The following is a 15,480-nucleotide window of genomic DNA, read 5'->3' as shown; positions in this document are numbered from 1 at the left end:
CCACGTGAAGTTTCAATTATCTTTTTCCCCCTTCCCAAGAGATACAGGTGAGGAGCATTAGGGAAGAGGATCCCCAGGAGCTGGCTGACAGTATCAGAACAGCTTATTGGGACACAAGCTCTCTCCTCAGCTGCCCCCAGGACCAAATGGTGTTAACAGCTATGGTGGCAGCAGGCCTTACCAGGGGAATCTCAGAAGCAGAGAAAGTCTAAGCTGGGTGCATGTTACCCGTGGCACATCTGGAGTACATGTATAATTGCACGTAAATGCTATGGCAAATGGCCCTTCCCTGCCACTGTTATGTGGCCAACTTGGCTGGCAGAACTTGGCACTGTCACCTTCCGTAAGCATTAATGTCTGGCAGCAAGGAAAAGATTAAATGGCAATAGATGAAAGCTGAAGGGTTTCTGTATCTGGTTTTGTGATCACACAATGTCTTTCCTATTCACTTTCTTAATGGTAAAACAAGCTCCAGGTTCTTGGTATGTGTCTAAGACAAAAGAAAGTCTGTAAGAATTTGTACTTCCACACTGGACAGGTCTTAAATGACACTTTCCAGAGCTAGGTACTTGCTACTTTCCATACTGGCACTGGAAAACCTGCAGGTATGACCCAATGACTCACTGCTTGCATATGCTGCACAGCACAGAATAGCTCTGATGAAGAAACACAGGCACCGTTGGACTTTATTTCTGCAAAATCTGCACTGCTACAAAAAAGACACCTGTCACAATCACTCCAAAAACACACACAAAAAACTCTACATAAACAACAAAATCTGTGCACTATTAACTCTACTCTTGTGCATATATACTGCAATACAGTATTTGATCACACCATATCACAGGTTTGGGTTTTTTTTTCTCTTCACAAGACTAGTCATTTATCAGAAAACCCAGAAAGAAACCTACTGCTGAGTTAACCTGGAGTAAGAAACCCTTCTGCCATCCACCCATGCATCCACGATTGCAGAAGGAATGACCACAGAGGACAGAAGACAGGAATCCCACCCCCTTACCCTTCCTGTGATTGTTTCAGCCCCATGGTAGAGTATTGCTCCAATTACTGCTTTTTGGGCCCAACCCCAATGATTTTGATTACGTCAGATCAAGCAGGACAGTTCCAACATGACAGAATGAGTGCATTCTCTGTCCAAAACCACCTATATAACCTCAAAGCTGAGGGAACACTCAGAAGGTTAAAATTTTTGTGTCAGAATTACTCCAGGCAAGAAATTGCACCAATTTGTCTATGCTGCAAACATTTTAAGAGACAGGACGACCCTATGCTTAGATTTTTAGTCACACAGCTGCCCAGACCCCCAGAGGTTGCTCAGGCCTATGAATTCAAGCACAGAAAGGTACCGAGAAAGAGCCACAGATCCTGGAAAGAGGCTGGATTTTTGAGATGCTGCATTTACTACTGACTGGTTTAGGCTGCACCTACCCAGTATCCATTTGGCCATATTCAGGCCATTATCATCCTCATTCTTTTGTAGCCATTAAGGAGAAAGCTCAGGTATTTAATTCAAAACTGCAATTTCTGCTACAGTGGCCAGACGCCTAAGAACCAGGGGAGTTTTTTAACCACAATCTTAATTGTAAGTACTAGGCATTTACTGTAGTTCTAATTAACTTGGGAAAGGATGAGCTTATCTTGAAACATGCAAGGTAGATTACTCAATCCATTAGAATTAGCCTGGTTACTCATAACTAAGCACGTGAATACAATGATTTTAAAAACTAACCAAAAGGGAAAAAAAAACCACCAAAAGAACCCAAACCAAAACCAGAAAAGTAAACCCAAGAGTGTCTGGATTTGTAGTTGGCCTACATTACAATAATTTAACTTACGAAAAGGCTAAGCACAGAAAGCACTAAGAACTCTAGCTAGCATTCCCAGGCAGGGCTGATCTTAGAAAAGAATCTTATTTGCATGAGACCGTGCAAGTCTTTAAAGAGTACAGTCTTTTGCAGTGCAGACTGCTAACACATCTCTAGATTATGGACTGGACAAAACTCAGTTACTGCTTATGACAACTCATATCAGTCACCACTGTTACAAGAACTAACACTCAGGTGAAACTTTCTTCCACAGATTTTCAGCATTTTATACATTTTTTCTTATTAATATAAATTTTAAACCTGTTCTGAATTAAAGCATGCAAGTAAGTTGAATAATGGTCTTTATTTTTTACTTTATTTGAAACATAGTCCTTCTCTGCTCAGAAAGAGACTGAACTGCAATTTATATTGCAAGTGATGTTGATAAATGTTTGCAATAATGCAGTGCAAAACACATACTGAGGGGAAAAAATGATCTCTTATTCCAAAATGATATATTAATTAAAGTATGTAGATTAACAGCATGTATCAGCAATTGGGTTTCTGATTCTCACCCTGATAATGAGTCTCTCTTCTCCATCTACCAGTTAAATTTTTACTGTTGCACCAATGAACTATTATTTTTAACAGGCAGCGAAATCACTCTTTTTATTCCTATATAAAACTATTAAACATGTCTTGCCACAAAGAGGCAGCACAGGCAATAACATAGTTTACATACACCTTTAAATCCAAGTTGTTCCAGTCCAGCTTCCTCCTCCATTTAATATTACAGTTCAAGACAAAGAACAGTTGCAAATGACACTCTGTTAAGCATAACCAAGTTGTATGTGGAAAGATACACTCCATAAACATTAACCTTAAAACAATTCAAAGATATAGATATTTGTGCAATATCTTTTATTTTTACAATGATTTATTTAAATCACTATATTTAAATATACAGATATTTATTACAGTAATCAGCTCATTTACCAGTATTCATGAAAAAGTGCAGAACAATCATCCACAGAGACTAGGATTTTACAGTTGTGTTCTGTCAACATTTTCGATCTAACAATTTAGAACTACTCTTCAAATACATAATACGGTATGTTCTCTGTCATGGAGGGCCAAAGAAAAAAGGTTAACTAATAACTAGCTCCCCATCAAACCCTCCACGTCTTGGAAAAAGAAAAAAGTTAGGCTTCCTGTTCAACGGCAAAGTTCCTGCCAAGTTTTCTGAAAAATTTAACAGGAAGTTTTGCTCAGTTGCTCAAGCACAATCCAACTTAATCCAATATTTGCATTAGATCAGAATCATCTCCATGAGCAACATGGTTGTGCAGAACCTAACACAGGTCAACTATGACTGTTAAAAACTAACCGCCAACAAAAATTTGACCCCAAACTTTCTACTACACCTTGTATCTCTTCAACAGTGACCTTCTTAAATTACTAATATGACACCGTAACTGGGGTCCAGTCCATAAAATTATTTATTACAGAAAAAAATAAATAAAAGACTAGAAGATGGCTTAGTACTCGAAGAATTACTTTGCATCTTTAAAGCATTCTGGTAGTGATCTTGGAAAGAACAATTAAAAATACCCAACCTAAAACTAGCACTTCAGAGGCAGAACCATTTGCTCCATTCTGCCTATCCTTACACAAGCTAAGTTTTTCCACAGAACTCTAGTTCAGATTTCAGTTCTGAATATATCCAAAATGAAAACTGAAATCACAAGAAGAGCTGGCTAGTATTATTACTGGACAGTTGCCAAATGCTGTATTAATGGATCAGTGAAGAGACAAAGAGAAAAGATTGCCTTCACACAGCAGATTTAGCAAGGGTTCATTAAACCTCGTTCACAGATTAAAGACTTCTGGCTGACTCCTCACTGAATGCCTACAAAAGAAAACCATAAAAATTTTGCCCATCAGCAAGCAGTACATCTAATCCACTAACAAACACGAGCTGGAGTCGCTGGGAATAAACTAACCTTTCCTAAATGAAATTGCTGTTCACCATGGATAACAGGTTGCCAGAACATGCAGGGATACAATGAAGAAAGCTAAGGTCTATTTGGAATTAAATCTGGCGAGGGACATCAAGGACAACAAGAAGGGCTACTCCAAGCAGAATGTTAGGAAAACGGAGACTAGGGAAAAAGTGCTGAATCTGGTGGGTGTCCTGGTGACAAAGGATACAGAGAAGGGGGAGTTACTGGATGCCGCCTTTGCTTCAGTCTTTATTGCCAAGGCCAGTCCTCAAAGCGTCCCAGACCCTGGAAGCAAGAGACGAAGACTGGAGAAAGGAAGACTTTCCCTTGGTTGAGGAGGATCATGTTAGAAATCACTTAAACTTCACACCCACAAATCCACGGGCCCCGACAGCACGTACCCCCGAGTGCTGAGGGAGCTGGCAGATGCTATTGCCAAGCCACTCTCCGTCATCTCTGAAAGGTCATGGAGGACAGGAGAGGTGCCCGAGGACTGGAGGAAAGCCAACATCACTCCAGTCTTCAAGAAGGGCAAGAAGGAGGACCCAGGAAACTCCAGGCTGGTCAGCCTCACCTCGATGGAACAGCTCATCCTGGAGGTCATCTCAAAGCATGTGGAGGAAAAGGCGGTTATCAGGAGCAGTAAGCATGGGTTCGCCAAGGGGAAGTCATGCCTGACTGACCTGATAGCCTTCTGTGATGGATTGACAGTAGTGGACGTTGTCTACCTTGACCTCAGCAAGGCTTTTGACATGGTCTCCCATAACATCCTCATACATGCTGGCCTGCTGGAAGGCAGCTCTGCGGAGAAGGACCTGGGAGTCCTTCCTGGTGGATACAGCAGGTTGACCATAAGTCAACAGTGTCCTGGTGGCCAAGAAAGCCACTGGGATCCTGGGGTGCATTAGGAGAAGCATGGCCAGCAAGTCGAGGGAGGTTGTCCTCCCCCTCTACTCTGCCCTGGTGAGGCCCCATCTGGAGTGCTGTGTCCAGTTCTGGGCTCCCCAGTCCAAAAGAAACGGAACTACTGGAGAGGGTCCAGCGGAGAGCTGCACAGATGATGAGGGGACTGGAGCATCTCCCTTTTGAGGAAAGGCTGAGGGAGCTGGGCCTGTTGAGCCTGGAGAAGACTGAGAGGGGACCTTATCAATGCACAGAAGTATCTTAACGCCGAGCATCATGAGGATGGGACCAGACTCTTTTCAGTGCTGTCCGGTGACAGGACAAGGGGCAGCAGGCACAAACTGAAACACAAGAAGTTCCACCTGAATATGAGGAAGAACTTTCCCTTGAGGGTGACAGAGCACTGGAACAGGCTGCGCAGAGAGGCTGTGGAGTCTCCTTCTCTGGAGACATTCAAAACCCACCTGGATGCGACTCTGTGCAGCCTGCTGTAGGTGAACCTGCCTTGGCAGGGGGTTGGACTAGATGATCTCCAGGGGTGCCTTCCAGCCCTGACCATCCTGTGATACTGTTGATGTATTACAAGGAGATCAACAAATGGGCACTGTATGATTGTGTGATTTTTCATTCCCTTGATACTGCCAGTTGAGCATAGCAAACCCACAAACTGGTAATACATATATTAGAGGGCATTTCAGTGTAATAGCAAAGTATCATGGTAATGTCAAAGGTGAACGCTCAAGTGGCCCTGCGTCACATACACTGCTTGCTCCCTCTGGAGCCTTCTGGATTACCTGGTTTGTCAGTATCTTTTAATATGATTTAAAGCACCTAAATAAGCTCAGTTTAGTCCACAGTGTGAAAATGCTAATAAATCTCTGTCATAAAATGTATCAGAGGTACAGAGAACACACTGACAGCAGTCTTTGAGATATTCTAAAGAAATATTAGGCTCAACAGGTCAATACCTGAAAGAAAAATCTATAAATCCCAGACAGCTTGCTTTCACTATCTGGGAAATCAAATGCAGTCAGTACACCTGTGTTTGTTACAGGTGCTCATTCACATCACAGAGAAAGCATAGTGTTTCCCCCTTCCTCACTGAAAAGACCACTGCCTTCTTTTGGGCACAAAACTGCTGTTGATATAAGAATTACCCATTGCTTAGTAATAATAAGGGTGTCCTGCAGAAAGATAAACAAGGACTTTATCACTTGTGGTCTGGAAATTCAAGGGGGGGAATTTCCCCGCATAATCACTCTGTATGAAACATCTAAGAGAAAGGTGCAACCCACAACTGGTATTCAGAAGAACTAGAGATAGCCGCAGCAGTCCCCAACCTGGAGTTCAGTTTAATATTTACTTATTACAAAAAGTAAAATTCCACTTCAAATCAAAGTTTATAAAAAGGATAAGAGACGCCTCACCTAGCACAGAGGAGAGATGTATTGTGAGAGAGGAAAGCTTTCAGTTCATCTTGACAGCTGCATTTGGCAGGATGAATCTTCCCTGGCTGCCCAGGAGCACCATTCCCAGCCCTGGCTCTTAAGCTTAAACACTGTCAGCACGCTTTTTGTGATCCTCCAACCTGGGACTCTGTAGAGCACGCCATGACACTCACCCTTGAAAATAAGGAGGATTTGGTACCTAGCCATAAATTAGCGAGTGCTGTTCCACTTTTACAACTGGCCCCAAATGCTTTGGGTTTTTAGTGCCAAAACTGGTCCAGCTAGTACTCCCCTCCATTTATTTACAGCAACCATTATCGTTACTCTATTCCATTTCTGTTTAATGCTGGCCCTTTACAATAATATTTGACAGGTTCCAAAAGCAGATCAAGCAAGGCAACCAGCTGCACTTATGCCTCTCTCCTGTGTTCTTCCTTTCACTGCCAATTCCAACTTGCAGTCATCTGAATGTAAAAAGTTTACAGACTCTTCTCCTCAGCTAATCAAATCTCTTCATGCTTGCATCTGCAATACAGGTGGATGACAATAAACCATCAAAACAAACATGTTTTTTTTAAAAAAAAAAAGTCCTATGCAAAATATCTCCTGTTGTTCCCAGTAAATGTACGTCAGAAATTCACACTTCACGTATTATTGAAAACAAATGTTTTAAATATTTAAGTGATTTTAGGAGCTTACATGCCAGCAACTTACAGTGAAGTCTGTACTCCTGCACCTCTGTTTCTTAATACCTGTGAGACTGGTGCAACCATGCAGCAAGCCACAAAGAACCAGGCCAGTATCACTGCTGACCCAGTTTCACACAAACCGCTCACACTCAGGAGTGTCTAACATCTGCAATGGATAAAGATATATTCAATCTCCTCCAGATGGAATAACACAGTCTAATGTACAATCATATGCTGCCTCGAGGACACATTTTAGCAGATCCAGGGATATAAATGCATTGCTACAACCAGCTGCTTGAAAACACCCCAGAGGCTTTAGCCATTCAGTAAAGCTGGGGTTAGCTACAACATTTTCAAGTATTGCAATGTCATCTGTAACCTTCATGTTAACAATGGGAAAAGATCTCTACTTGATTTGACTTTAGGCAAGGCTCAGATTTAATGCCTCTGAGTTTTAACTGCCCTGATTGCAATATGTTTTGGCCCTCTGGTCTCTTGAAATATCTTTGTAACCGTAGTAAAATACAGTGCTCACATTCTGCTCAGTGTGGGGGCAATGTGTCACAGATGCACATCACTGCTTTCAAAGAAAGAGTGCGCATGCAGATTCTGACTCTGCCACACTCAAGGAGCTAAAAAAGCGACTTGCAAAAAATTACTGTATACCAAGGAAGACTTGCCGGTTCAGTAGTGCTACTTCTTAACTCTTCCCCTTTCCCACTGTAGAGACAAAAGGGGCAGGAAAGAGGTGAGCTGGGTTAGGAATGCAGATGTGGGTGCCACCAGTTAAGCCTGTACGTGGGCAGAAGCCTGCTCCTATAAAACAGGTAACAGTCCACACAAATCCTCCTCCCTTTTTTCTACTGCTAGGCTCACCCTTCTGCATGCTCTGACACTGAGCACATAGCACTCAGCTACTCATCTTCAGTGGCAAAGAGTACAGCTAATACAGAGCAGTTTCAGGGTAGGCAACATATATTCATAAGAACAAGGATGTCACATATAAGGAAGAAATAAAATACCTAATCTGTGCACTCAGAAGTAAGGGACAGTAAAGTATTAGATCCAAATATATCAGTGGGTACTAGGTATAGTGAACATGCAAAAAGGACCTCCAGGTTTGTTCCAGAATGGTTTTGACCAATTATAGCACAACAAAGCCTGTAGTACCAAGTTTACACCCAAACATCTGAGAACTAGCCAACACCATATTGCTTCACACAAATAATACAGTATTGGAAGTCACATTTTTATGGCAGTACTGGCAAGTCATACAACCAACCCAATGACAGGGCATGGAAATTTAACAGCATCTCTCCTCCAAAACAGTACCTCCTGGCAGCTGAGCTTCCTATGGCACACAGAAGAATGCTAAAGCATTTGCAGAAATTGAAGTTTTCACTGAGTATACAAAAGAATAATTTCCCTTATGCACTAGTCCAGGGACATTTTGGTGCTTGAAAATCATGCTCTATCATAAGCATTTTACAAAGAGAACACAGACCTAACAAACTAAAAAGCAACTACGCACGCACAAAAAATTACAAACCTGCACAGCCCACCCTCATGAGCACTAAAGCTCAATACCAAACACAAACTTCCCGATCTACAAGTCATTTATCTGTGAACTCCCATGGAGTGAACCGATTGTCCTGTTTCAGTTTGCTAAAACTGGGACCACCAGTGCGCCGACTTCTCAATATCAGCTGTCTTCTATTTAACCCAGGGGAACACAAACCAAGTAGAAATGAAAACAACTGACATCTGCCAGCAGTAAGGAGGGAATCAAATGCTGTCCCAAGGTGAAGATTTCCAAGGCAACAGCTAATTTATTTGCTAATCCCAGCTTTCAGTCACCCAGCCTCTGTTGCAAGTACTGACGTGCATGAAACACTAACCTTCATCACTTCAACCTGCAGGTCTTCGTTGAGTGAAGGAGTCACTTTGACGGCATTCAGCATCTGATTAAGCAACTGTTTCTCATCTGAGTCTGTTTCCACGGATACAAACCTCTCATCAGACAGCAGCTTCTGCAGAGAGAAAATGGCAATGTACAGGTTGAGACAAAACTGCCTCTGCCCAATTCTGCTGTAAAATACTACATTCAAGCCTCTTGGTGTTTAGTACTATGGTGGCTAAGTTTTCTATGTACAAATTTCAAATTGATCCAATAGTATAAAATACAAAAGTACAGCAAAACTGGGAGATCTGTGCCACAATGAGGGGATGGTTAACATCCTTCTAATCAGCTGCCATTTTGGTATCATCTTTCCCCATCCTACTTCTCCAGCATCCAGAAGAAAACAGACACCAGTAATTGATGTGAGAGATCATAAACCATTCCAAGTAATGCCCTCAACAAAAAGTCTCAACGTTTTAGAAGCAGGAAGAGGGTGGAACCCTCGCACCCTCCCCAACCCCCAAAACCAACACCACACACGCACTCGCCCTGGCCAGTATTCTGCCCTCAAACCAGCGCTATAGTGCTGGGCAGATACCCTGCCTAGCAGAAGACGGTCAGCTATCATCCCACTCACTCTGACAGGGCACAGAGCACAAGCACTGTGGAGGTGAAACTTCTGATCACTGACAAGATGCATTCTGTGTCATTCAGAAGTTCGACTAATAATAGACGTAATCAAGTCCTCAGGAGGAAGAGTACTGTTAGCAAGTGAAAGGCATGAGGACCACAAACATACATAGAAATGTGTTCAGTACAGATTCACTGAACTTCAGACTGAATATTTCAGACAGATCAGATTTCATTTGCCTAGAAAAGGTCAGTATCTGAGCCAGTATCTCCCAACATAGCCAGTGGCACTATTTCCTCAGAGTTCTACTACAGATGCCTTTTCCATTTAGTAACTACCTTCATGGGTGCCTCTTATTAGTAGCAGGCCTCCTGCAATAGATGTACCCACTCAAGTTTTTTTCCCAGCTCCAATCTTCTCAGAAGCTCCTGTGACAAAGCAAAACTACCCTGTCTCAGTTCCCAGGAACACAATCTTGCTCTGCCCCAGTGCAGATTTCGAGCAGCCCACTTCACCCTGTAAATCCTGCATCACTTTTGTACTGATGCTCCATCCCAGCTTCAGCTCTGTAGCACATCTCACTGGTTCATTCTTACTTCTTATTTTCTGTGCCTGTACTGGTTTTGGCTGGAGTAGAGCTAATTTTCTCCACAGGAGCTTACAGGGTGTTGTGTTTTGGATTTGCAACCAAAGCAGTGTTAACAATATACCCATGATTTGGCTATTGCTGAGCAGAGCTCACACAGCGTCAAGGCTTTCTGTTTCTCAGACTGGTCCCCAGGCAAGTAGGCTGGGGGTGCACAAGAACTTGGCCTGGAACACAGCCGGGACAGCTGACTCCAACTGACCAAAGCGAAACCGCATACCATATGACACCTTGCTCAGCAACAAAAGCCAGGGAAAGGAGGAGGAAAGGGAGGGGAGACAGGGGAGTTCAGGCATTTGTCTTCCAAAGTAACAGTTAAACATGATGGAGTCCTACTTTCCTGGAGATGGCTAAACACCTGCCTGCCAATGGAAAACAGTGAATGAAATCCTTACATTCATTTGCTTGCACATGCTGCTTTGCTTTTCCTATTAAACTTGCCTCAGTCCATGAGTTTTCTCATATTTACCCTTCTGATTCTCCAGTTCCACTGAGAGAGAGTGAGGTTGTGGAGTCTCCATCTTGGAGATACTCAAAAGCCATTTGGACATGGTCTGGGACAACTTGCTCTAGGTGACCCTACTTGAGCATGGGGGTTGGACCAGACAACTTCCAGAGGTCCCTGGCTAACCTCCACTGTCCTGTGATCCCGTGGCCTACTTTTGGTAAATTCAAGTGTTACTTCATCTCATTTTTATCCTATTTTTTAACTTATATCCATAGCAGCAGTTGTGAGGTTTGCTTTTTTTCCTTCATAAAACTTCACATATCACAAATGCCAATGAAAGACCGTACTGTTGCCTGGATTAATTTTTTAGGCTTCTAGATAGGAGGTGACACTCTTATTTAAGGTACCATGCTGCAAATCTGTAACTCTGCAGTTCCGGTTCTTACAGAACTCAAGTATATGTGCAGCAAGTTAGAAGAGTAAAAAGATAAATTTTATCTTCACTGAGTGTTCCCAAGAAAGTTATACTGCAGTGGGTTATTCATAATTCCTTCACTTGGCGATACTGGCACAAGAGCAGACATGTTCCAAGTCCCACTCGCCTACTGTTGCTCTCACTTTGATAGCAACTCCTGCCCCCCACCTCTCATATCTGAAACACAGGGCACAGGATCTCAGCACGGTACCAGAGTACTAAGCTGCAAGAAGGTGCTATGCGTCTTCTGGCAGAGCACAGTATTTATAGGAATCCTTCAGAAAGTACCTTTTTTCCTTAACCAGAGCCTCCTACAACCATGTTGTGCCCCAATATGGGGCATTCTAACCAAACATCTGACACCTCATATGCTGAATTAAATAAATGTGAATGATCCAGCTACATCCTTATACTCCCAAAACAACTTCATGCTTGCCCTTTGAAGGAGGAATTTCTTTTTGGAAAATGGTGACATGCATTTTGTTCTTCAGCAGTGTACCAGCCTCTTCCACAACTATCATCCCCCTAGTGATAAGTATTTACTAATATGTACTCATTTGTCCAATTAGAAGAAAGGTAAACTGCTTTAGTTTTTATACTGTCAAGCCCAAGAGAGTCTTTTTGTTGCTTGTGCTGCACTGCTGTTTTCTTTTGCAATTTCATAAACTCCCAAATCAGATGCTACTCCTACTGTTTTCTGTACAAAATGCCCTGAAAAGTGCCCACACCTAGAGAATGCAGCTCCCAGATCCTTTATTAAACTCTCAATCTTTCAAGCACTGCACTCCTCTCTTCCAATCAAAGAAAACAGCAAGACTTGACTCAGTTTAGTTTCCAAGATGTTTACCAGCAGCAAGGCTTACTGAGAGTAGCACAAGGCCACACAAGGAAGGGTACATCTCCATTTCAACACTGAAAGCCAGGAACTCCCACCTACCTGCAGAACATTTTTAGCTCCCACAGAATCACTAGCCTTTACTTGCATCCTAGCTTCTGAACAGTTACAGAATCATGAACATTATTGTTACGTCCACCCATGGACAGACATTTTTTCTGTAGTATTTTTCAAAAGAAAAGCCTAGGTTTCCTTGATATCCACTGCCTGCTAACACACCCCTACTCTAAAGCCATACCTGCATCCCTGCTAGAGCCTGTTGGGCCAGCTTCATGCTCTTCGATTCCAGAGCCAGTTGGAGAGGAAGGAGACACTTCTCCCTGAGGAAAATTGGGGGGGGGGGGGGGAGAAGAAAAAAAAGAATGAGTGGGAACAATGGAACTAAAATTGATATTCAAAGAAGTAACATTCCAGAAGGTCTGTATATCACTTTCAGTAAAATAACACTTGCATACAGTAATCGAGAAGAATTTCACAACTCTGCGAAGCACATTTACCCTCTAAAGAAAGCTGGCATATTTCTTCACATACTGTTAAGAATGGCCTTTTAATTGAAATTTCACAAAATAGTTCCCAACTGTTAGCCCTCTGTGTGCATGCATGAATGTGCAAAGCATAAAGAAGAGATTCACAGATCACTAGTGGTCCTTCAACTCCAGCACGTTAAGCATTACACTTCAGTTACTTACCTTCTGTTGAATGTTCAAGTTGCCAGAAAAGTGATTTCATAATCTACTTTCTATTAGTCAAGTTTTGGTCTATGGCCTCCTCTACAGAACAGCGTGCCCTGCCATGTTAGCTTCCTCCAACTATAAATGGTGTAGAAAAAAGCAAATGTACACTAACAGGTTTGGCTTACATCTGAATTAGCATGTGCTAGAACTATGACTAAGCTGTACTTTGATTACAGAGTAACAACATTTCTAAAATATTAAAATAAATCTCTAATTAGGATAGTATTTTAGATGTTTTTGACTCAGTGCTCAGATGCTGACTTTTCTTTTTTATTTTGTGACCAAATCAAACAGTGCCTGGAGCTGTGACTTCACTACTCCTTGCTCCTTATGAAAGAAGGACTGTAGCATCTGAGGAACACCTAATAACTATGAGCCTTTTAACTAAATCCTACTAGTTGGCAGGAAACTTATTCCTGATCAGAGGTACTCAGCTCATGTCCAACTGCAGGCTCCCAGATGATTTGCAACAGTTCATTAGGTCACATATCCTAAGAGGCACTTATCTGTATCTACAGAGTCTATTTTTGCATTTGTATAGGCATACTTGCTTATGGCAAACCATTCTGTGCCAGCCTCTCGAGTTTTAGTTCTCCAACTGTCCGCACTGCACCCCAAAGAGCCTTCCTGGAACTGCATTAATCTCCTCTCTCCATGGGGACAAACGTGTACAAAGTAAGAAGGAACAGAAAACAACTAGCTGAGTCTTTTCTTACCCAACTGGAAACCAAAAAGTCCTGACTTGTTCCATTTGGAGCACTCTAGTTTGTCAGTCTCAATGCATTCAAACACACACCCAAACCCCCTGTCTTTTCAAAGCAGAGCCAAAGCTGTTTAATCTCTAAAAAAAACCGAAATTAAGTCTTCTCTCTTGCTCCTGTGAGCTGCCTTTGACCTAAATTCACTTAGCTTCAGTTGACCCAATGACAGTTTACTTGCCCAACAGTATATAGAAATAAAAGTATTGACTAACTCTCCTAAACCTCCAAAGGTTCAAGCTCTGACACAAATGAAACACATGCAGTATACTAGCTTGTATATTCTGCTCCTCTCACAAACCCTCCCTTCATAACTAGCTAAGGAGAAGCCCTTAGTTTGGTTAGAGAATAGTGATTACTGGAGTTTCAGACATATTATCAAAGCTACCTAAAGTCATGCTTTGCCACGGTCTGCCCATAACCTACAAATTTCCCTCCAAAACTGGCAGTCTACAACCTGAACTTGCTTTTTAAAGAACTTAAATGGAGATTGCCAAACATTGGCTGTCTCAACTTTAGGGACATAGCTTGTAACGTCTTCAGTGGATCCTGTTTGCAGAGGGGACCGAATGTCCACTCTGAAAAGTCAACTCTGTTTTGGGTGTGTTCATTGGTATTCCTGTCTCTCCACCCTCCTCAAAAAATCACAGATCACTAGCTACCCCAAGGGGCACGAATCTGCTATTTGCTCTTTGAAACGCAACCCCTTCCTTTAATGATAAATTAAAGATTTGAGAGTCACAAGCATAGCTCAGTTACGCAATCCAGCAAGCTTCTGTACTTGGCAAAGCTCTTGAGTATCTGCAGGTCTTTTCATATTTGTACCTTCTTTCCAGGTTATGGGAATTTGTAAAAGGCCATTTGGCCTAACAACACAAGAAGCTTTATAAAAGAAACATGAATTACACAAATTTCTAAAAAACTTGAAGCTGACTACATGTGTATCTTAAAATAGGTTTCTAACTAAAAGCTAACCATTTGCTTCATTTAGGATATTCCGAGAAACAGGCAGGCACAAAGCCCAATTTTCTCAGAAGCTCCTTTCTTGAATGTTTTTTGAATCAATTTAACTGGAAGGACTCTTAAAACCTGTGAGTTTAGCATCCAAAACAGCTTGTACTACAGAACATCTAGGAAATCTTTCCTCATAGAGCATCATATCATCCAGATCTACAGAAACTGCCAAAACATCTACTCCAGTGTTCAGACAGCAGTAATCCTCTACCCAGTAGAGAGCTGGCTACCGCCTATGTATCTACTGCCAGCTTTGCCTGGACCTGGGAACACATGTAGCGTGCAGGTAAATTGTGATAGGACTTTCTAGTTTAGAGAGGTGCCAAAGCAATACACTTCTAACCCACAGAGCACCTGTAAGTGCTAATTTTTACATTGTGACTTTGAGATACACTTGTCTTTTAAAAGAAGTTGTCACTATCACCCTCTGGGGGAAGACTAATTCACATTTGAAATTAGTAGATCAAGAGATGCCAAAACAAGGTACCAGTGCATTAACTGGTACTCAGATCAGCCAGACATACACAGGAAAAAAAGAAGGAATAATTAAAAAAAAAAAAAAAAAAATCACAACAGTGTATAGTACTAACTGCAGGAATGCTAAAAACTGATGATTATTTAGACCTGCACCTCTTCAGGGCAGAATGCCACATCTCTTTTAGGCTTTCTACTGTTCACTGCAACAGCATATAAATGTCTGGGGCATTACACAACAAATTTATTCTCACATTAAAGTGGACGAAGACTGGGAGAAGAGGGGAAAGAGAAGGCAGTCATAAGTCACTGGAGTGGATCCAGTTCAGTTTCATTATAATGAAGACAGGTGGGAGCTCCTATGGCTTGTGTGTACCTACCCTGCACATCGGCATGTTGCCTACCATCTGTCATCACATACTGCAATCAGCAGAGAACAACAAGAGCTGGTTCTTGAGAAACCTCCCAAAATGAAGAGGAAAAAACGGCAAACAGGAGGATGGAAATTAGAACAGATTCAATTAGCTCAACTTCCCAAGCTTGCTAAAAATGTTTTAACTGAAAATCTAATTAAGGTTGCTGCAGTCTGTGTTCCACTGTATTCTTGGAGAAAATGAATTGCCATTGTGTCATTTCCTG

General features: G+C 42.1%; 1 protein-coding gene across 6 annotated transcripts in view; it reads right to left on the bottom strand.

Moving 5' to 3' along the window:
- The window catches only part of ARFGEF3 (ARFGEF family member 3), a 96,874-nt gene that overhangs the window by 66,783 nt on the left and 14,611 nt on the right, over positions 1-15,480 (bottom strand). For all 6 annotated transcript variants that reach the window (XM_037391757.1, XM_037391758.1, XM_037391759.1 and 3 more), the window contains exons 3-4: positions 12,100-12,181; positions 8,765-8,896 (exon numbers count right to left, since the gene is read on the bottom strand). In XM_037391757.1, the coding sequence (XP_037247654.1) occupies positions 8,765-8,896; positions 12,100-12,181 (214 nt within the window). The remainder of the gene's footprint in view (positions 1-8,764; positions 8,897-12,099; positions 12,182-15,480) is intronic.

This window comes from Falco rusticolus, chromosome 6 (genome assembly GCF_015220075.1).
Source record: "Falco rusticolus isolate bFalRus1 chromosome 6, bFalRus1.pri, whole genome shotgun sequence".
NCBI classification, from domain to species: Eukaryota; Metazoa; Chordata; class Aves; order Falconiformes; family Falconidae; genus Falco; species Falco rusticolus.
This window is presented reverse-complemented; position numbering and strand designations above follow the sequence as displayed.